Below are 23,752 nucleotides of genomic sequence, written 5' to 3' on the forward strand. Positions count from 1 at the left end.
AATGTGTACTCCTTCCTCTCACATGAATGGTGACTCCCATTAATTAAATTCATGGTGGGACCCACCATTCATGTGAGAGAAGGGAATACACATTTATGATATTCTTGGACTATCTAATAATTTTCCTATTAGCATATGGGAAACATTTGCGATTAAAAGTGATGGATTCTCCATCCATCATCTTCACTAAGTTTCTATTATTATCACTTATAGTTTCTATTATTAGGATCGTTCCACACTAAATATGGTTGGGCAGAGCTAACCATGCTGCTATGAAATTAATAAGTACAAAATGTGCATTTTCTCTATTATTTTATCTGTGAATTTTTATTTTATTTTATTATTAGCATTATTATATGGGAAATATTGGTGTATAATTGAAGTTAGAATATCTCAATAATTAAATTCTAAATTGCTTTAGACATACATAATTGAGAGATGCAGATCTATCTGCCAGATATTAATAGTGAGTGTTAACCATTAAACGTTGGTGTCTCCCATATATTCCACTTTAAGAAGTCAACAATCTTGAACAATGTGTGTATGTATATATATATATATATATATATATATATATATATATATATATGTATAATTTTTGGGAAGTTGGCGTTCCGGATTACGTCTTTGTGATGGAACAATGTTACTTGAATATGATTTCGACTTTTAATTATCTTACCTTTTTTTTTTCAAAGTTCGCAAAGGTGTGCCACTCCATTATATGTAATATGTGTAAGTTGTGTCTCTGCCATGTATGCCACGCTCCAACTGAAAATTCAAATTAATATATATGACCAACTTGCTGAAATAGTTTAATCAAAATACAGGAAAAGATCTCTTTGCCCATGCCAATATTGAACCTCTTGATTTATTAATTATTTTCTACAAAATTTAACAATAGAAACTGGTAAATTAAAAACCGAATAAACCCTTTTTCAGATTACCAGTCAATGTGAAGACTCTTTTTTTTCGTTTGTTTGTTTGTTATGGAGATAGGTAGATAGTAGGGGAGGTGAAGTTCGAATCACATTCATGATGCATTACAAACGATATAAATATATAATTACCATTAGAGTATTACCTGAACCCCCAAAGTGAAAGTTCTTAATAATGATAATATTTAGTTTTTGCAACCGTCTTAATAGACAAAGATGAGAAGATGTGAAAACAACTAACATACATCCAAGGCTACTCCTATTCCTATATCATCGTTCTAGTAGGAGATGGTCTAAATATATGCTCTTAAAACTCCTCGTTGTTCTATTCTCCGATTATTGGTGATACTCTGTTGGTTTTACAATTTTTATATTTTTGGAGAGTGTCTCTCATGTTTTGTAATTTGTTAACTACCTTACCCACTCCATTGCTATTTAGACGGTTGTAATTAGGAGGGAAGAATTCCCATCTATTCCGAGTTCTATTTTGCTCTTCTATAGCAGATGTATCTTCTCCCCCCACACCACCCCCCCCCCCCACTCTTCTTCTTTTGGTTAGTAATATTTCTTCAATAATTAAAAAAAAAAAAAACTCTAACACTGTCTTTTCATCTCGTTTTCTTAATGTTAGTTATTTTTCTAGCCGGTAGATTTATGGAAATATGGTTATGCATATGATATTCTTCCTTTTTATTCATCTAAAATGTCATTATGTGAACATAACAAGTAAGTACAATTGACACAACAGTCAACAGTGTTATAAGTTAAAACACAAATGGAACTTCCATAATACACCGTTTGGGTTGAAATAGGTCAGAATTTCAGGCTGAGAACCAGAATACGTACATTCGAGAAATGACTTAATTTAACCATATCTGTTCACCTTTAACCTACTGGTTTGTCTGTGTTACAATTCATAACCCCTATAAGCAAACCTTAATGAAATCTGAATTCCAGATTATGAAAATATGGAAACCAATGATGTTTGACATGAACAGATAGATTCTCCTGACAACATAAAAGTACGTCCTTCATACCTAAGGAAGCGTAAAAGGCTGCACTAATTGGTCATCAATCATAGTGTTACACAATTGTTTGTCTTCAAACTTTTGCGTTAGATTATGTTATAATATAGTACTTTTAAGGAAAGCACTTTTTGCACCCCAGATCTTGATCATGCACTACCAATATTATTGTATATTCTGTAAAATATACCCCCAACTCACATGGAGGGCTAAGGCTAGAGTCCAAAATGAAATCCAATCAAAGTACTTGATAGTTTTATACATGGTTGAAGAGTTTTTTTTTTTTTTTTTTTTAATACATGGTTAGGAGTGAATATAGATAAGCATCGCAAATGGGAATCATCCACCACACGTGGTGTTCCAGACAGTATAGGTCTCCTCGTTAGTCTTGCCAAAGTCACTGCACACTGTACATATATAGTGCCACTCTATGATGTTGCTGTCATTCTCATTTAAGGCAGTCTAGGCAGATATGTAATATCCGTCTCCATGATAAAAATATTGCACATTTTATTTGACAGTGAAATTTGCATTGACTGGGCTTAAGTTGACCATTGACTCACCTAGTAAGGATTGCTTCCGTTATCAGCACGATTTTTTTCTGCAGTATGGTAGCCAAATGTCCATTTTCAAAAAATAAAAATGTAATTTGCAACAAAAAAATGTAATTTGCAAGTCATTAAAATTGATGATCATAAGTGTAAGATTTTAAATTTAAACACCTACTGCTATTCATGATGTTTTAAAAAAAATATATTTGGCTTTATATTTTATGTAATGTCCTGAGAGGTTGAATTTAGAGTAAAGCTTGTCTAGGGTAACCGTAGTCCGTAAACTCTATTACTCCTATATAAAACCTGTTAGAGTTCTCTGTATTTCATCACAGATAATACAAAGGACATAGGCCTTCAGGCTGAACCGCGTCTCTCTGTCTGTGTAGTCTCTCTTTTACACGTCTGCATCTAGTGGTATTGCCTAAAGCCATCATAAACCTTTTGCATAATATTCTGAACCTTTTGTAGAGGTTGTAACATGCAACCTATGCTAATAAGGTTAAGACAGACTCACAACCATGATGATATACCACTCAACCAGCACCAATAGTTTTTAATGGTAATCTTCTAAAAAGGCACAGTCTATAGTGCCCAAACTGACTATTGCATTTGTATGTATCCCAATAATTTAAACGCTAGTACCGGCTAAAAAGGTCCAAGGCTCAAGTGTGGCAAAGTTCTTTAAATATATGTATGATGGTGATATCTCACAAGGCATCAATCAGGAAGGTGCGTGGGCCTATCTCATCAATGGGCCTAGCACGATGTTTAATATGGGCGAAGGGAAAACAGTTTGGGTTGTGCCTTTTGTTTTTTGTGTTCATGGTTTAGATGATACCAGTAAAAAATATAGCCATGACTGAGCTTTCTGGACGATAGGCCATCAGTCCACTAATGACTTCCAATTAGGAGTCAATTAATGAGGTAGAGAATGATCAAATAGAGGTCACTAAACTTGGTACTCTGATAATTTTTATATATTTACATGAAGAAGTCTTAGAATGCACAGGAAAAAAAAACCAGAAAACAAAACCAAGTTGTGGAAAGAAACTAGAGCAACAAATTTAACATTCGGCAAAGTAGAAAGTGGGAGACTGAGACATGATTATTATAGCACAAGGTCTTACCTCTTTTCTTAACTTTGTCCTTCATTGACTCCACCAACTCTTTTTGAAAAAGAAAACTTTGACTTGCATCACCTAATTGAAGTCTTACTTTACTTAACATGAGCAGCTGGAAGTATCTTTCTTCACTTTACATGTAAGCTAAATTTCTATAGGGTAACTACAAACAAGGAAACAAAACATTACATACGACAGATCACAGTTCAAACAGAACTTTCACTTCCAATTAAATCTCATTAAAATGTATTAAATGTTTCATCTAATGTGTTAGACAATGTGATTACTGCAACAAAGAGTAAGTCGATCTCTGTTCGTCGAGTGGACTGTGCAAACACTCAATAAGCCACATAAAAGTACAGTGTACATGTGATTACTTAAGGCTGTTCTCAAAGTCAAGCAAATATAATATCATATAGCTACATTTTCAAACATTATCTGATGTTTCCCTCGTGACCAATACTAAACATTGCGTAGTTCTCAACAATCCTAAACTAACCCACTTGGACTAGACTATTTGGAAGCTTCTACATTAGACATCCCCCCTAGACTCAGTCAGTCTATGAAAGAAGATGGTTTGTAGTGCAGGCCTTGACCACGTAGAAAATAAGTGGATTTCATAAGAGAGAGAGAGAGAGAGAGAGAGAGAGAGAAGGATGGATTTCATAATTTTATGCATCAATCTGAAGAGTATCTCAAGAAAATAAACTCCTTGCTGATTTCCCTTAAGCTTCATATTAAGTGGTGTTAAAAAACCAATCCAAAAATTTCCAAATATACCAACTAGTTAACTAATCAACAACCCTTTCTTCATGCTGAAATCCGTGATCCTTAACTAATATCCACTAGGTGAAATTTCAGAGTTTATATTAAAGATCTTCACAACAAACTACTGCTTACAAAAGCAAGTTTCCTATATTTGTTATTCATTTAAAAAAAGGGGGAGGTTTAATGTTGACTATTTTTTTTTTAATTCTTTATTTTTTCATGATTAGGCTGTGTTTCTCATAATAACAGACATACAAATTACTTAACAGACAGTTGGCATACTTCAAAAGAGACCTACATATAGAAACTATCAAAGAATCTTGCCAAGAAACTGAAATAAGTTTATAATTACACAAAATAAAATATGAATCAAGAACCATTTTAGTCTAAAAGTGATACTTTCCTTGATGAAAGCAGTAACTCTTCCCAACTCTTGATTTTCCATGATCAACTCCCAGCAACATGAAAATAGTCCCATAGTGTTTTATTTGGATCTTCACATCATCAAATTAGTCAAATTAGTGTGTTACAGAATATCAAAAGATATTTAGCAATATAATTTGTTGCAGTATTCCAGGCGTGCATGCCATAGAATCTCTAATTCAAGAGCACACAATGCAAAACCACATTTAGGGATTAAGTCACTTTATGACGAAAAACTGCAATCAAACTGAACCACAACCAATAAGATTTAGTGTTTTAGATGGAAATCATCTCATTATCATCTATGATATGGATCCCAAGGAAAATTATTTTCGAAGCAAAATTGAACCATCACAAAGCGTTCTTTAATTTTAAGTTTTTTTGGCTCCGAAGGGAAGGGGAGAGGGAGATTGGAACTAGTGATCTCCACTTCACGAGGCACATTCTACAACCAGTTGTGCTACACCTTAGGGCTACAACCATTACAAAGCATGTCAAACATAAATATAAATGGAAGTTTGAAATGAATATAGCACTATTATTAAGTCCCAAGTTGATCACTAATGCATAACTATGCATGCAGAGATCTGCAATATATTGACTTAAAATCTTAAAACAAATTTTGCTCAAATTTAAGACTATGATCTTTTCCTGAGTTTTTCATACAGAAAGCAGATTAAAGGTCTTGAATAGTAATCAGTGGCCACTGTGTGAGAAATAGAGTATCTTGATTTTTGCACTTAAATGAATGGATAGAATCCAAAATAACTTATGGACCATCCACCAATTATATCTAGCTTCAAAAGAAAGTGACCGATCATTGATACTTCATTTTTTTAATACATTGTAAGAGGGGGAGGGTGTATTCAAACCCTGAATGTCACCATTGGGCACACCAGGAAAGGCAGTTTGACCTAAAGGTCATTAGCTCGTTGATACTTCATGTCCTAGAAGAAATGTTGGGAGGAGGAAGAAATAGATTCTAGATGAATTTTTTTCTGCCTAGCAGACCTCCAAGGGTCTAGGAACTCGATGGGGGGCACTCCAGATTTATGCCACTGCCATACAAACAGACCCATATACATGCTTACCTTCTTAATTACACAAGTAGAGACAATTGCACATTACATTTTCAAACTTTTAGGCTCTGCAGTTCAAGTTTGATAAAGTGGGCAGTAGTGAACCCAAGTTTTAAATATTAATCTGCATAACAATGTTTTGTTACATATGCAGTAGATCTAAGGAAAGAACATACGGTTTTGTTTTTGTATGAATAATAAAGTAAAGACTAATGGCACAAAAGTTTTGCTGAAAAGCTATTGTGACATCTCAAGTTGACAAATTTGATTGATCAGCAGTTATGAACTTTCATCAAGTATTCTTCAGAGAATCTACCATCAACTTGTAAAGAGCAAATCCACCTTGATGGCAGCCAGGCATTTTTGATGTCATATTCTCTAACTCGCTCTGGTATATAGGAAACTGATGAGTACTTAAACCTTAGTCTAAATAAATGAATGAAATCAATCAAGCATCTACAATATCATAAAAAGCAAGAAGTTGTTGTTCCAGCTCAAAGTTTTTCCCCCCCCTTATATACCCCTGCACTAACAGTGCTCTCTCTCTCTCTCTCTCTCCACACACACACACACAAACATAAAAGAACAAATTATAATCAGTTTTAATTTTGTGATTATTAATACCACATCCCTTCAAACCTATACACCTATACAATCCATACGTCTCTCACCATTGCCACAGTCTTCATATTGTGTATGTGCTTGATCTTTTAAAAATGAACCATAAGTTGTCACCCCAAGAAAATAAAATTTGAACTAACCAATGAAACTGCATAGAGTTGAGTTGACTCATAGCCATCTTGTGCACTCAAATACAATTTTTGAATTTCCTTTGACTCCAGACTGCATTTGATGGAGAAAAATGCGGTTGGTCTAACATTCAACTCCCTACAGGATATACCAATGAAAACAGTATTGTACTGCACGAGAAACAAAAGATTAATATCAGATACTTTACATTGAAGATCAAAAATAAAACCCAGGCAGAAGGAATATTTCAACAACATATCAAACCCCTTCATGAGCACTCATAATTAACATCAACTACAGTGCAGAAATTAATCCTGTTAACCAAAAAGATACCTGTACTGAAATAACTATGACATAAGCAAGAAGAAAAAATTCTCCTACAACAAAGATACTGAAACTTACAAGGGTTGACGCAGGTACTCCAATTTCTTCAACTACTTCACGGATAATGCTGTCAAACATCTCCTGAGAAACCTTTTTGTTAATAAGCTCAGAGCCTGTCAAGTCCTTGCCGTACTGATGGGATGTAATTCCAATTTCTTGGGGCTGTCAACCATCAGAAGATGCACCATTAAGTCTGGATTAGTCAAATATTATTTTATTTTTCTGCAAGAGGATAGAGAAGAGCAAGAATTTTTTTATAATCATTAAATTATAAATTATAAAATACTGCTTGTGACTTTTTTTTGGTATACACACACATCCTGTGGATCTTGGACCCATGACCTCAACACCTATCCCATTATTGTGTGAGTAGGAAGTGCTATTTGAGCTAGAGTTCATTGGCTAAAATACTGTATGTGAATAACTGGATAACATATTGCAAATACAGAAATACACTGAAATCAAAACAGACAAATTGAGATTAAACATATGCTGTGGAATTAACTTTCCCCATCTACCAAAAGGAGAGAGCACTTCAATTTTAATATTCCATATTCAATACCTCTGGATGGCCCCCTGGGAAAACATAGTGTCCAGGAAATTCCCCAACATTAGTACTTCTTTGCAACACAATTATTTTCCTGTCAGATGTCTCCACTATTGCACCATTACCAAGTGGACTTGAGGTGTGTTGACAACGTATAGAGTCATCTACAGAAAAAGAAAATTTACAGATGCTAACAGAAATGAATTACATCACTACACACTAAAATATAAAGGCATTTCTACTAAGCTATCTGAGTTGATTTTATCTGCCAAATATCATGCATTATCATAACTCAAATGAACTTGAGCCTAATGTCTAGAAGTTTCAATAGCTAAAGATAATATGTGTATATCCATGTTTAGTTTCTTGCATTATTTCCTTAATAGTCTATAAGTTCAACCATTTGATTCATGCTACATCTGATGACATCAGAAATGGCTTGAAGTCCCAGGGAGCTGAAGGATGCAAGATGAATAGCTACAGAAAATTTGTTGGTAATTCTGTGCAGCATGAATTCAGTAGAAGCATATGAGATAAAATGTAAGAAACTCCAATCAGCATATAAAATTTCAACTATAAGTTAATATACCTTCTGATGGAACCAAGAACTTTTCCCACTGAGGATTCAAGTTTGTCCCCATAAAAGTCCTGGAAACACATAGATGAAAGAGAACCATTACTTTGAGATTGTTAAGAATAAGACTAAGGGTGTAGTTGAATTGAAGAAGGGTAGAGCAGAGATGAAGGAAAGATGCAAGTCTGGATTAAAGAAGAGTATTGCACAAACAAAGCAGGGTAATCAAAGTATGAACCAAAAGAAGCTTAAGGTGTGGCTGAAGAAATTACTTGCTGCACTATTGAGAGTTGAATAGAAGCATGTGAGTTGCACATGAGAATAAGTGATCAGTTAGTTAGTTAGAAGTGGAGGGACACATGTCATAATCTTATTGTAGGAGCAGATTTAGGAAATTCTGTTAGAATTGGTTAGAGTTTTCCCGCGTTTTTTCTTCTTCTTTCTGATCTGTAGCTTCTAGTATAAATAGAGATTGATATGTGTAACTTACTTAGTTTTTGTATTTTGATAGAGCAGAGCAATGAGAATTTTCTTTCTTCATTCGGAATTTTCTCTTTGTTTCTCAAACTTTCTTGAACTTTCTTGAATGTTCTATATCTGTTTCTTCCTTGATCTGTGATTACTTGCCGTAGTTTGAGTTTTAACAGAGATGAATGCAATGAGAAATGATATGGATCAAGAGAATTCAATCAAAGTGTTGCAGAAACTTACTACTATGGAATATGGATATTGAGAAACCAATACTATATTTATTTTGAGAATATGTAAAGGATAAACAACAGAATAGTAATTGCTCATCATTTTAATGATGACATCTCCATTCCAATTATTGATTGAGTTTTCTATTTGGTGGTTAGAAGACCATTGTTTTTACTTCTTTCTGATCAAAAGATAGCCTTGAAGTTTCAGATAGTGCTTTGCATTATTCAATTAAAGTTAATCATATCATGGGTCATACATAAGCATCCATAAGTTGACATACATGTTTCAAACTATAAATTCCTACTGCCTGCCAACTTACATATCTATTGACACAAGACAAAGGGCTCTGATACCAAAATTGATGCAGGACATAGGGCTTTGATGTCAAACTTGATGCAGCATAAAAACAGAAAAAGTAAAATAAACCTAGGAATTAACATCTAGGGTTGCTTGGAAACAACACCAAGTGGGAAAAGAAAATAAAACTTAGGAATTAGTACCTATGGTTGCTTGGAATCAGCACCAAGCCATTTAAAAAAAAAAAAAAAAAAACCAACAGAAATTTTATTAATCAAGCAAAATTGTACCAATACTGAACTTAGGGCCCTTTAAATAAAGTTCTGAACCAAGTAGGAAAGGAGATAACTCTTAACCAATTATATATAACCAAGTAAAAAATTAATTCTAGAAATTAAACAAGATAAAAACATCAATCAGAAATAATAAGTCCAATCTAGTGTCTGCATTTAAGGGTTACCATGGGCTGTAATGCATTCTATTTCATGCCAAATTTAGCAGTTGTTATTTCAAATATGCTAGAAAACGGTCAAAAATTCTTTTGTCAGATAAATGTCATTAATAAGACCCATAGCAGCATTAAGCACAAGGATGTGTGCAAACGAATTTTTAAGTTCATATAGAAAATAAAAAATGCCCCTGCATTTAGTAGCAGAAGGTAGCCAGGTACTCCAAACTCACTTCCTCTGATCATGAACAGAGGGATGCTCAAGAAGGGCACCACATATTCCCTCCTTGTTTATTACTGATAATAGTTTTAAGCATCACAGGATGTATGTTAGATGACCAAATTGCTAAATGCTAAGGCAGGCTGGTCTAGTACCAAATACCAAGTCATACAAATGTGGAAACTGCTAAAATAACGGCCACCGAAGGCCACCAGCAGTAATTACCAGAAGCTAAATAAAAGGAAAAAGGAAATTTAAAACTAGAGATATTAGATTCTCAAAAAAAAAAAAAACTAGAGATATTACATTAAAAGCTAACAACTGTGAAGACAATATAGAATATGAAGGGTATTGCATCTAAATTCATTCAACAGGGAAAAAAAAGTATTATTTATCACCATGTCTATTATTTTTACAGGACACTTTTTCTTTTTCTTTTTCTAATTTTATAAATGAGGGTATCCAGACTTCTTTGAGTGTTTGACTATTCCTTCAAGCGTATGCAGTCCCCCCGTCTCCCACACACCAAGTTATTATTTGGATGAACCCCTTGGGGGTGGCCCCAAGATGCTAGCAAGAGGTTTCGCTAAATATCATGAGGCCTTAAGAACCACTTAGCCAACCCATCGGGGTTTTATTTTATCAGGACACTTAAGTGCATGCAGCCATGGACATGGACATGGCCACCCACAGAGAGAGAGAGAGAGAGAGAGAGACCTATAATCTGTCAAACCAAGGTGGAGATATACATGAGAATCCTGATTAGATCCATCACCACAAATCAAATTGTGTCCTCCATACTGTAGAATTTTTAACAAAACAAACAAACAAACAATTAATAAGACATGCTAATTATAAGAAATCTACCAAAATAAAATACATGCATCAAATTTCTATTCTATAACATACCATATGCCCTCAACAGAACTGATGGCACTGGCATCAAATGCTTCTTCAATTAAAACTACGCAATCAATTTATTTTTTTCATACATAGTTCATACAATAAGTTCTAGATACAAGAATTTCAGAGTTATAGCGTAGTGACAACAAAATATAGCCACCATCCAATTACGTAATACAAAAAAATGAGTATGCCTAGAACTTATACCCATAAACAGAATCTAGCTATTATCCACTTACCCGGAACTTTGTTCCATTGTATAATGACTTGTTGTCCTGAACCTTCTTATCCCATATCTAAACAAAAATAAATGAATTAGTAAATGACAGTCAAAAGCGTTAGCTATAGTCTATAGAGATGTTTTAATTTCCATGGAAATACAATTAAAGCCATTTTAGTTTGAACAAGGTCTAACATAATAATGTAACAGATAACAAATAGCTCATTTAAGTTCTATCAGAATCAAATGGGCACGTATAAAATCAAATGTTAAACACAGTTACTGATTCAATTTCCCAAAATTGACTAGTTTTGCTAAATCAACAACTTTATCAAATGAAATAATGTAACAAATTTTGAACTTTACATAAAAAGAAAAAAAAAATGTAAATTAAAAAAAAAAATTCAAGGGTCACCTCAGAAATGGAATTTTCCAATTGAATGTCCTGGTGGGGAATCCGATCGTATGCTACATCAAAAGCCACAGACACCTTTTGCACATTCAAAAAAAAAAAAAAAAAAAATTATGTCTAGTTATAGCATAATTACACGTATAGATGCTTTAAGAGGATGGGAATGTAGAGAACCTGTGGTGGTGAAAGACCTGAGGGGCACGAGAGAAGAAGCTTGAAAGGAAGACTAGCAGAAGCCAATGCCTTCTCCATTGGAACGGCACGCGCACGCAAAGTGTTTGATGAAAGTTCTCACAGAAGCCAATAGGTGCAAATATTTCTTTTCAGACTTCAGAGGAACTTAGCAAATGGGTGTAAAACGTCGTAAACGACAGTGACTTTGGGCGCGTTTTAAATTTCTATTTGGTTGTGGTTGACGTCATGTCGTTGGATGAAATTGAGTTGAGTCATGTGGCATGTCCTGTCCATGTTAGCATTAATGCCTTCTTTTATTATTATTATTATTATTATTATTATTACAAGCTTTTAATTCGCGCAATACGCGGAGTCAATTTATTTTACATATTAGAAACTTCCAAATGTTCATTTTTTTAAAATTATAATTAGGGCATCTCCCGTCTAATTGGTTAAAAATGAAGCATAAAATTAATCTACATAGTAATACAACGTTTTACACATACAACAAATGGTTAGCAGTTCATAAACAATACGCTTTGTATTGTTCTATTTATCATGGTCTCTTAAACAATCATTGGTAAATATATATTTTTTATAATTCAAATTGAGTACCTTATATAGTAATTGTGTGGTATTTACTATTGCTAAAAGCCATTAGTAAACTAAATTAATCTTCACATTGGCAATGGCAATATGTACAAAGAAAATGACATTCAATAACTTAACAATATATTTAATTTATATTTCTCCAAAAAAAAAAAAACTTAACAATACAATGAAATCCATTAAAATTCATGGCAACATGTACAAAGAAAATGACATACAATAACTTAACAATACATTTAGTTTACCCTTCTTAAAAAAAAAAAAAAAAAAAAATTAACAATACAATGAAATGCATTATAATTCAAAGGGTATTGTAGTGCGTCCGTTTGTTTGTCTTGCTTGTAAAAGTATGTAATTTATAAAATACATTGAGATGCATTAGACTTCAAATTTTTTTCTTTTTTGATGCAATTTGCTTAGTACCCTTTTGACGTTTTTGAAGCATTTGGAGCAGCATAATCATCAGCTTTTTCATCTTCAATAGTTATAGCGGCAGTTAATTGAGGTCTTTCAATAGATGTTTGTCCTATTTCTATTTTTTGATTAGCGATGGACTTGTCTTGCCTGGATTTCCTTATAATTTCCTCTATTGTGTCCTGCAATAATTTGCACTTTTATTAAATGGTGTTTCAAAAAATGGAAGAATATATGCATGTTGCTTAAAATTTAGAGTGCTTTCATTGTACTATACTGACTTTGATGGTATCATACAAATTTTATATATATTTTCTTATTTTGATGACGACTTCTTATGTACCAGTTAGATATGAATAGTAAGTCATGTGCAAACTAATGTTTAAATTTGTAAAATTGTGATTTACAACTATATTTTTATGTTGGCTTTAATTCCGTGTCAAATTTGATTGTATTTTTGTTCAATCATTTCTCTGTATTTCTATGAAGATGAAGAATTCGCGACTAGCTCACGATTGCCAACTCATGAAAGGCCACGTGAGAAGTACATGCTAGAATTTGAAGAGTCTTTTATCCAGGCTGGATTTCACAAGTCACTTTGCGACTCAGGCCAAGTTGCGAATGATCCGTGAAACTCTCTATCTGGAGTTTTTTGAGTGTGCTTTTTCTCATACCTTTACCAACACTATATAAGCCCCCATTACCCATGAAATTGTAACGAGTTTTTCCAAGAAATTTTTAAGAGAGAAAACCCTAGCTAAACACCTGAGAGTTAGAGAATGTATTCAATCATCTACACCATTTCTCTAAAGTTTTCTTTTACTCCTAACTCTCCATCTACACATCCTTGAGAGATTCTTAGTCCAAACACTTACCTCACCCAATCTAAGTGTTGAGAGAAGTTCTGGTGCATATGGAAAGTATTGGAAGAAGCCATTAAGTGGCGCATGCAATTTGGAGCTAATTGTAGGATCTGGATAACTAGTGAAGACATAACTCTGTGAAGCCCGTTGGTAGTTAGAACTTGGAAGGTTCAAGTACGTTGGGTAGATTAGGCTTAGAGGGTTTTTTTAATATTCGTGTACTTCAACTTTATTCACTAGTGGATTGATTTCGGCTTGAAGGCGGCAGTGAGGTTTTTCTCCAAGTACTTTGATTTCCTCTTCAATAATATGTCTCGGTGTTATCTTGTGTTTGCATTTCTCTTCCCTATCCTTTAAGCTTTACATTTATTGTTTGTTGTACATGCTTATGCCTTAGAGTAGTGTTTCAGTTTTATTACGACTAATTTACTCTTGTTCTGCACTAAGTTAAGTTAGAGTAAATGTAATCAAGTTGTAATTTTAAATTGGGGTTCTAAATTAGCGTTTCCACACTATTTGAGTTTTCAAAATCATATAGCAAGCAAGGTGAAGTGTGAATGCTTCAATTTCAATGAACAGTATATAAAGCATACTGAAAATACCAGGTTAAGAATAATTATGAATCCTATGGTACTTAAATGTGATTAATATATTGGAAATAGACTTCAACTTTATTATTAGTTGATGTCCTTCAACTTTATGTGAGATCTCCGTCTCCAAAATCTTTGAAACGATGTAATTCCCTCTTCCATATTTCAAATTATATTCATCAAGATGCAGTTGGAAGAAATATTCATTGCCAATTATTCTTTGAATCTTCCTTGGTAGGACATTCTCATCCAATTTCAAATTCTGTATAAACAAAGAGTCATACAATTAGCAAAATATATATACATGCATGCATCATGTCCTATGCAATTAGTTTTTTTTTTTTTTTTTTTAATTCAAAATTGAAATTCCTCTTCATAATGCCCAGTAATGTTTTTATTGTAATTAATAATCAATCTATTAAAGTTTTTATCTTTTGTAATCGTTTTGTATGTGATATTTACACAAACTGTTTATATGAGGTGTGGGGGATAAAAATGCTTAAATGCACGTTTGGGCCTTGGACTTGGTTAGTTGGTATAAGTTTGTTCAATTAGAGTCTTCGGGGCCCACAGGCCAGTCCGCACTACAAGGAGTAGAGGAGTTGTCGAAGGAGGATTATCTCCTCGGACGGGCCCAGTAAAAGCCATGGGACGTTCTAAAGGATTTAGAGACAAAATTCTAGAAGATCTGTTGAGTAAAAGCGTGATCCAAGCACTCGTTAGAAGGAGGAACGTGTGAGAAATATCTGAGGAAAAAGCTGCTACCACTGCATTAAAGGCTCTGCATCTACCTCCCTGGCCGCATTAATGGAGAAATGACCTCTGAACAGTATTATTCAGCCTTCCAGCTATTATTTGAAGACTTTAAGAAGGTGGTGGATGAGACAAGTATCTATGAGGAAAATCTGTATTACACGTGGATGAAACAAGGAAGAAGAAGAAGGTTATAAGAAGACGATAGAGGAAAGAAGAAAGAGGGACCTCTTTTGGAAACTAAAAATTTTAATATTTTGCTTAGAGAAAGAAAGACCATACAAGTGGTCCTCGGCTTACGTCCGAGGAGAGTTTTTTGTCATATTCATCTATTATTTGCGTAGATTGCGGCCTTCTAACCTGTTTATCAGTTCCCCAGTATCCCTTAAACTTATATTTATTTGATACATTAGTAATAGAAGAGATATACGTGCTTAAGATAGAGATTAGTGATTAAATTACCCCTTAAATGAATAGAAGCAATACATAACTACCAACTTACATTCACTGGGGGTGGCATAATGTAGAGCATTTTCCTTATGACCTCATTAATAATAGACACCCACAATTAATTTAACCCAATTTAAATTCTTCACAGCTAGATCTTAGTTTGCAACTAAAATTCTGAAATTTTCATCTTATTTCTAACCTTTATTTCATGGTTTGTAGAATATACAATTAAGATAGACTTCAAATTCATAAGAAAACAAAGAAGTCAAATAAAAATATAAATCAAGATTACCAAAATTTGCATATAAGTCTTGGGAATTTCAAGAAAACAAATAAAAGAACTAATCAGTATTTTAATCAAAATTGTAAGCAACTTAGCATCAACACACAGATTTAACAAATAAAAAAGAATTCAAAAATGAGTTAGAAGTCTTGTTTATTTACTTGAAGTTGCCACCTTAGATTAATGTATATAATACATTAGGCTTTATTGATGAAAGCATTTTGCATCAGCAAGAACAATTTATTCTATTTACACGGTGGTTTTTTTTTTTTTAGTTAATACAAATCATGACCACATAAAGCATAGACATATTGAATGGAAAAGAAACTCTAAGAACACCATATTAGTAAAATTTATTCTAAAAGAAAATCAATTATGAATTTACCTCTTTGTCAACCAATATCAAATCAAGATTGATTAGGTCATGGTTGTTTGCTATATTAATTGCATCCCACATTCGTAAAACTCTAACTTTCACTTTCAAGTTGTCTTTGTCCCTCAATATCTGTTTCAAAGTTGTGTACTCCATATTGATATGAATCTATAATATCTGCACAATTTAAACATCAATAAAATTTATATATAATTATGGAGTAAAATCTACCATTTGCAACATAAGTAACATCTAACTTACATTATCAACAAAAATAATTTTAATGAACAGTATGTATAACCTCTAGGTAGATCATTGAATATTTCTTTATATACAATATTTTTTTGTATGAAAATGATCACCATTATCATTTTCTACAATAAGTACCCTAAGGCCATTTCTACTGGAGACAACAATGTATAACTGTCCAACGCATTTCAAAGATTGACCCTAGCTCTAATTAATTGTCATAGCAAAGCAAACTGATATTGGACACTGTCTTCTCTTTAGTACAAAAGACCATTCAGATTCAGAAGGGGACAAAACTATTCTTGGATAAATACTTTATCTCCAACATGAAATTCTAATATTATTTGGGCTTCCAAAATCTATTTTGATAATTGAGTGGCTAAAAGTCTAGTACCATTACAAAGTCCAGCACTTTGGTTTAAATTTCAAAGTAGCATTATTGCAGTCCTACTTTCAACTTGAGTTTATGGTTTGGAATACCAGGGAACTTCAATGAATTGAGAAACTCTGTTGGATACAGGACATCTTGATCTAGAATGTTGGTTGAAGCTTTACATATTGACTCTGCACTAAGATATATTTCTTCATCAACGTTAATAAGGTCCATCATATAATCATTTATGTCTTCAACAACTTCATTTGTTGGAGCTAAAATTGCTATCTCTTCTAAATAATTTAAATCAATGAATTTCGTATCGAAGTCAGGGTAGGCAGCATTCATGATACTATTGAAAGGATGAGTATCAGGTTGAATTAATAAATCATGTCGTATTTCAATCAATGCTTCGCTTCCACTATTATTAAGTTCACCATCACCAATTTTCAATATCCATTTAGCAAATTCTCTTGTAGCAATATCACCTGGGTTTTGTGTCAGCCTCATATTTTTTGTTAGAATGAAAACACTACAATTGTTCATAATGAAGACTTGTTAATTGATGCCTCAACTATTTTTTTCTTTATCCTTTAGCTACCACCGGTAATATTTTTCTAAAATCACCACCAAGAAAACTATTTTTCCTCCAAAAGGTTTATCTCCACTATTGTTGCCAGTAAAACGTAAAATATCTCTTAGTGAATGATCAACAACTTCAAAACAGTTTCAGTGTGCCATAGGAGCTTCATCCCAAATTATAAGACTTGCTTTTGTCATACAATTTGTGAACCTTATTTAATTCTGCAAGTTGAACTGTCTGTTACAATTATTGGTATTTGAAATCTCGAATGAGCCGTTCTCCTTCTTGGCAACAATAATGTAGCAATTCCAGGTGATGCAATTGCAATGACAATCTTTCATTCTTAAGAAATCGGCATATAATGGTTTTCCAAAGATAAGTCTTCCTGGTTCCTCCATGTCCATATACAAATAAGAAGTCACCTTTATTTCTCAAAACAAAATCAATTACTACATCATATATATTCCTTTGATCAAAATTAAGACCATTAAAAAGTTCAATATGTTCCGCTGCCAAAGAATCTCTATCATAATCCAATTCTATTGTTACATTGTCTCAAAAGCAATGTGTTTGGATATGGTATTGTTTCAAATTCTCACAAAGACCTTTCATTTTTTATCAAAATTTGTTCTATATCACTAAGTGCATAGTTCTGCAATTGGAAGTCATCAAAATGTAGATTGTTATAGCGTAAAATTGCTCTCTGACGATGAAGAATGTCCTCACATAATAGCCACCAATTCAAAATCCATAATTATAGGGGTCAGAATCCTCACAAAAAATTAGCATTGTGACGAAAAGCTCACAAAGTTGTTTTCCTGAAGCCCAATGTAACACATGATTTAAAGCTTCATGCCACTCTTTATCATCATCAAGCAAACCAAGCGTATAACATGCTGATATGAAATCTGAATATAGTACATTATTTATAGTTCTTATTTCTTTAAAGGATCGAGCTCCTTTAACAACATTTAATAGCATCCTTAAATAAAAACATTCTCCACTTGCAGGATGAGCATAGTATATACGCCTTATACATCTTCCAGACTTCCTCAATCTCCATTCCTTGTCTCTTTTATGCCAAACCCATTTTGTTGGAAATTCAGAATAAATAAATTCCCCTACTTCTTCATACAATTCATTTGCTTTCACCCACTCCGTAAATTTACTTTTTTTGACAACTGGTCTATCCATAACATTATCTAAATACTCAGTATCCTTAAAAACAACTGGCTGTTCATTTTCGATATGGAAATTAAGTCTTTGAATAGCAAGTTGTCGATAGTGGATTTCAAACTTAAATATCCTCCAGCATGCCTCTATGGCAAACACATATCTACAATTTAACTATTCCTTAACTTCATCCGTGTCTGTCATATTTTGCACTCTAGTAGAAGCATCAACAGGTAGATTTTCTTCAAGAATCAAAGTTGCATGATCAAGTCTCTTCGTTATATATTTGAATAAGTATTTGATAGATCTTGAATGATTACACCACTTGACATTTATGTGAGCTTGAAATTTCACCAATAAGTCAATATTGTGAGGAACTATAAATCGATGATCGAGCTTAACTCCATTTCTTTCATCAAATATTCCATTATTCCTTCTTCTATATATTAAGAAACCATCATTATCAACAGTGGTTTGAGAACAAAATTTCTTTGGAAAGTGCTTCACACATTTGTTCTCAATCATACAACTTGCCGTTGAATTTATAGATCCACAAGAACCATGGACCATGTATTGTTTGATAGCATCATACGCTAGAGGTTCCTTATTCAAATCTGGAATTTTTGCTGAGATTATCTTGTCAATTTCTGTTGTTGTAGGATGCTTGTCATCATTATGTAGAAAAAGCAATATGTGTGCATGAGGTAGGCCTCTCTTTTGACATTCAACGGTGTAGATAACTGGTACCAAAATAGCAAGTTAATTATATTAATTTAGAGTAATTATGAAGACCAAAAAGGAGAAAGAAAAAAAAATATATTAAAGGTGTGTAGTTTAGTATACCTGCAACCACTCTTCCAAAATGTCGACCATACTTTAAATTGTTTAAAAGTTGATCAAGTTCTATCTTGAATACTCTTGCAACCACATCAGGTCGGTCCTCTACTTTCTATCTAGGTTTCCTAGATAGGATAGGCTCAATCTTCGGCCATTTTGCATTGCATGTGAAGGTAATAAACAGATCTAGATAGCCAGCCCATCTACAGATCGCCATTGCATCTTGGTAATTTTCAATCATATACCTTGGACTCTTGTGAAGCTTGAAGGTAAAACAAATCTTTTTCTATCAAATGCAGGGGTGGTATCACCCCTCATAACTGCATCCTTCAATCCATTATACGGTTCAATCCTCAACTTTTCTTGGTTATTCTTCATCCACATAAGTTTTATTGCCTCAATACATGTATAAGCATCTACATCAAATTGCTGAAATAATCAACCACCAGATATCAAAGTATGTCCCTCACCATCACGCTCTTGCAATCTAAATGCATAAAACTCTCTCATTGTAATGAAGTCATTTGTGTCAGGTCTGATCTCATCTATATTTTTGCACAAAATGCCAAGCCTAAAGCCATCCTTACCATATGTAAATAGAAGAAGATATTGCAATGTCATGTACGATGGATGCAACTCATTGATCCTATGTAACCCTCCTTTTAACTCAACAATAATATCACGGTGTGCATTATCAACACCAATATTGCCAACAATGATTACAGCAATTTCAGAACAACGAAATATCTTCATCAAACTGTTTGACTCATTAAACATTTGGACCAATGCGTTAATGATAGATGGATCAAGGTCTTTATCAACTGGACTACTACTAATGGCATTCATTTTATGTTGGACTTCATTTTCAGTATCATAGAAATATAGCTATGCAAATTGTGGGTCCTCACCATTATTAAGAAGAAATGTTCCAATCCTATGATGGGTTTGACCATTAAGTCTGAAAATGTAAAGGCCTCAACCATCGTTAACTCTATTATCCACCTTGCCACCCATGGATGTCATTGCAAACATTGCATTATAACTCCTCATTTGAGTTCTGAATGTTTTAGATTGTTGTCCACCAAGAGGATCTAACAACTCATTAAGAAGATGAGGTGTTTTTTTTAAGCAAATGCAACTTCACCTTACCCTCCGTACAACACAAAGAAAATTTTGGATTTCTACGCCTCTTAGATTTTACACTTATTTCTACAAACTATAATACCGCACCACAATGGTTACATACATAAGAAGGTGGGCCAAAATTCCAAGGTTCAATATCATTACTTATATTCGACTCATTTTCTCCGAAGGAATGGACAATATTAACATCAATATCTAATGAATCTCTTGTCTCAAAAAGGTTCGTACTTGTACTAGGTGAATGTAACAAAGAGTTTTCATGATTGACCACCGTACTATCACTCCTTTTTTTTTCCCAGCAATGACTATTTTTCTGTATTTTCTAGCTTTGGTAACTTTATTTTGTAAAGTATCCTGTCTTTCATACTGTTTTCTTTTGGATTGCTTCTCAAATATTATCATCGTTCTTTTTTGTTTTGCTAATCTTGCATTTTCCATTTTTTCTTTTACTATTATAACATGGTAAAGTAAAAAAAAAAAAAAAAAAATTAGCATCTGTTTTAAGAATCAAAGGGTACATATTTAATAATCTTTTTAAACTATTTTTGTTCAAATATTTTTAATCAAACATCAACAAATGATAAAGAGATACAAATCTAAATAAAAGCAACAAAGGGGAAATTAGGCTGTACTGACCTCTCAATTTAATTCAGCGGCTCTTCTTGAATAGTAAAAAACAGTCTTACAAGCCAAAGTAGAGATGATAAATCTACAATAGCACGTGAGAATAAAAATGTCATTGAAAACACAAAACATGGCAGGTTTATTTGAAGTAAACAACAAGAAATTTGAATGTCTAATAAAACTAAACTGAAGTTTAATAACACTAAAATAATTCTATGTTATATTTCGTATATAATAAGGGATAGAAAAAATAGGGGAATAGTGTAAGAGAGACTACATAAAAGAGTAAGAAATAATAATTGTAAGGAAGTTGATAACAGTTTCTAATTTTGATAGCAATAATCAAGATTAATTACACAAAGGTCCCTCGAATTTATTAGGCTTTAATTCAAAATTACACAGAGATAGATTCGGTTATATGTACACCCAAGTTATGGAATTCATGAAACTTTCACCCATTATTATGTAATCATCTTTTCATAAAATAAATAAATAAAAGTAAATCATCTATAAGTACTCAAATCCAAAACACTAAGACATACACAATAAAAACAAATGAATAAACAAAATAAGCAAAGCTAACAACAACTTCAAAAAAAAAAAATTGCCAATAAACTGAGCCTAATAGCCTGAGCAGTACAAAAATTAACAGATATCAAGTCTAATAAAACAATTTTGAATTATATGAGAAATTATTCTTAATGCAAAAAGAAAGTGTAAGATGCTAAAAAAAAAAAGCATTGCAGTAAATGAGAGACATAGATCAATAGAGAAATAATGGTAAAATTAAATATCAAGAAGAAAAACAACAAAAGCGAAAAGAGAAAATGTGGTTCAATCTGCAAAAATTGGTAATTAACATAAAAATCCAATAATTTTACTTAAAAAAAATTATAAATAATTGTACTCTCCAAACATTCAGATTTTAAACCATCCATGTTACTAATATGGCTATTGAAATCAAGGGTTGTTTCCATTTAAAAGGTAACTCAACTGTTCAACTTTTTTTTTTTTTTTTGGCTTTTGAGAATGATTCAACAAAACATAGATCTACAAATTAGTGTGTAAATCATACAACCATATTAAGGAAATAATCCCTTAACATGCAGTAATTGACAAAATATAAATCAATTCAAATTTTAGGGGCAAACCAAAAAAATCACAAACCTAACAAAAATTTGCTAAACAAAAACAAAATTTAATCAATACAACAATCGAACAAAATAGAACTCAAGAAATTGAAAAAATAAATGGGAAATTAGGGGAAAATGTAGCCAAACCTTAAACCTCAATTGATTAATGCAGCAAAACAATATATAACAAAATCTTTGTTATCTATTTGTTTGTTTTTATTAAAAAAATGTAGTAAATAATTCCAGGGAAACCATAATTTCACTTTGAGAAAAATCATTAATAACTACACTCTACAGTAATCGACAAAACATAAAGGCAAACGAAAAAAAAAGTGCAAAACTAACAAAAATCTTCCAAACAAAAATAAAATCTATCAATACAACAATCAAAGAAAACAAATCTCAATAAATTGAAAAAAAAAATAAATGAAAAATTAGGGTAACAGATAGCCAAACCTTAAACCTTGATTGAGAGATTCTTCTTGTGGAAGACCCAATGGGTTTATCTGGCACAGGGAATAAGTAATCTGCAATTGGAGAAAAAGATGGAAGAGAAAGGAAAAAAAAAAAATTCAGCAGATGGAAAAATGATTTGTAGGCAGTTTTAGACAATTGGGAATGATAGTTGAATAGAGAAAAAAGCATGCTTACCTTCTAAATAGTCTGTTGTTACAGAGAAGGAATGGTTTAACTTTTGAATAGTTTGTTGTTGTAGAGAAGGAATGGCGGTAGAAAAGTGATAGGGCAAAGAATGAACAAGGCAGTGAAAAAGGAAAGGAGAGGGAAGGAAAATTGGTAGGAGAAGTTAGAATGATCATTGGAAACAATTGTGAGAGGGGCTCTGTATTTGTGTTTGTGCATTTGGTTGAATAAGTGTGCGGCTTGAAGTTTTTAAGTTTTCGCACCGCTTGAAGGGTGTCTATAACTTTTCGCGGTTTTTGTTTTGCGCATCCTTTCTTGGAAGAATGGCAGGTTTTTAAGTTGGCTTTTTTCCTAACGTGGCAGTAGGACTTTAATTGCAGGATAAAACTTCTGCTTTTATATATAGTATTAGAATTTTTTGTTATGATTTTTTTAAGGGTTTTTTTTTTTCCATTGTACAGTTCACAAAAGATAGTTTTTTAGCAATTCAAAACATAACTTTATTTATTTTGATACTTTACTTTATAATTCATTCAATAACAAAGGTTTTATTTTAGTATTCAACATATTAAAATAATATATCCAACACAATAAACAACCACAACTATCAACATATTAAAATAGTTTTTTTTATTTTTTTATTTTATAACTCTAGAGCTACTGTAGTTTGGTTGCTAAATTTTTTATTCTTATTTTTTAATTTAGCACCATTGATGTAGCTTGCTTTTTTTTTTTTTTTTTTGATTGCTAAAATAACTTTTAACTTATTTTAGCATCTTCCATGTGAGTTCTCTAAGGAAGCGTGGCACAAACCACCACCAGATATCTATAAATTGAATACGACGATTTATAGTTCATCTAAAGACTAGATTGTGAGCCTTGGGGTGGTAGTTAAGAATCATGATGGATTGGTAATGGCTGCAAGTCATATGCGAATGGTTGAGCCTTTTGAAGAATGGGCATGGGATTTGGGATTTTACAGATTAATTGTTGAAGACTTGAAGGTGAGGATAAGCTATTATTTCATTGAAGTAGCTTCTACAAATCCAAGCTTAACTATTGTGGAAGATATCTGTAATTTTCGTAATGAGCAAGACGTATAATACTTAGGTGCTGTTCCTTAG

The 23,752-nt window shown here is 32.7% G+C and overlaps 2 protein-coding genes across 3 annotated transcripts; both read right to left on the reverse strand.

Annotated features, from left to right (window-relative positions):
• Positions 1–2,234: 2,234 nt before the first annotated feature.
• Positions 2,235–11,767, reverse strand: LOC142608287 (nudix hydrolase 9). 2 transcript variants are annotated; one of them, XR_012839457.1, is made up of 11 exons: positions 11,537–11,726; positions 11,366–11,440; positions 10,970–11,026; positions 10,545–10,627; positions 8,176–8,234; positions 7,602–7,750; positions 7,058–7,201; positions 6,667–6,825; positions 3,642–3,798; positions 2,524–2,561; positions 2,235–2,367 (listed from the first exon to the last, which is right to left on the reverse strand). XR_012839457.1 is itself a non-coding variant. In XM_075780031.1 (9 exons), the coding sequence occupies exons 1-9, from the start codon at positions 11,612–11,614 to the stop codon at positions 6,198–6,200; spliced, it is 900 nt and encodes a 299-aa protein (XP_075636146.1). In that variant the 5' UTR covers positions 11,615–11,767; the 3' UTR covers positions 5,986–6,197. The 2 variants fall into 2 exon arrangements, 1 of the variants encoding a protein (XP_075636146.1); XM_075780031.1 differs by lacking the exons at positions 2,235–2,367; positions 2,524–2,561; positions 3,642–3,798 and adding an exon at positions 5,986–6,293 and having other exon boundaries at positions 11,537–11,767.
• A 4,789-nt stretch (positions 11,768–16,556) lies between these two features.
• LOC142606057 (uncharacterized) lies at positions 16,557–17,003 on the reverse strand. The gene has a single exon (XM_075777466.1). It carries the CDS (start codon positions 17,001–17,003, stop codon positions 16,557–16,559), a length of 447 nt encoding a protein of 148 aa, XP_075633581.1.
• Positions 17,004–23,752: the final 6,749 nt, after the last annotated feature.

The sequence above is a fragment of the Castanea sativa genome, chromosome 8 (genome assembly GCF_040712315.1).
Source record: "Castanea sativa cultivar Marrone di Chiusa Pesio chromosome 8, ASM4071231v1".
NCBI lineage: Eukaryota > Viridiplantae > Streptophyta > Magnoliopsida > Fagales > Fagaceae > Castanea > Castanea sativa.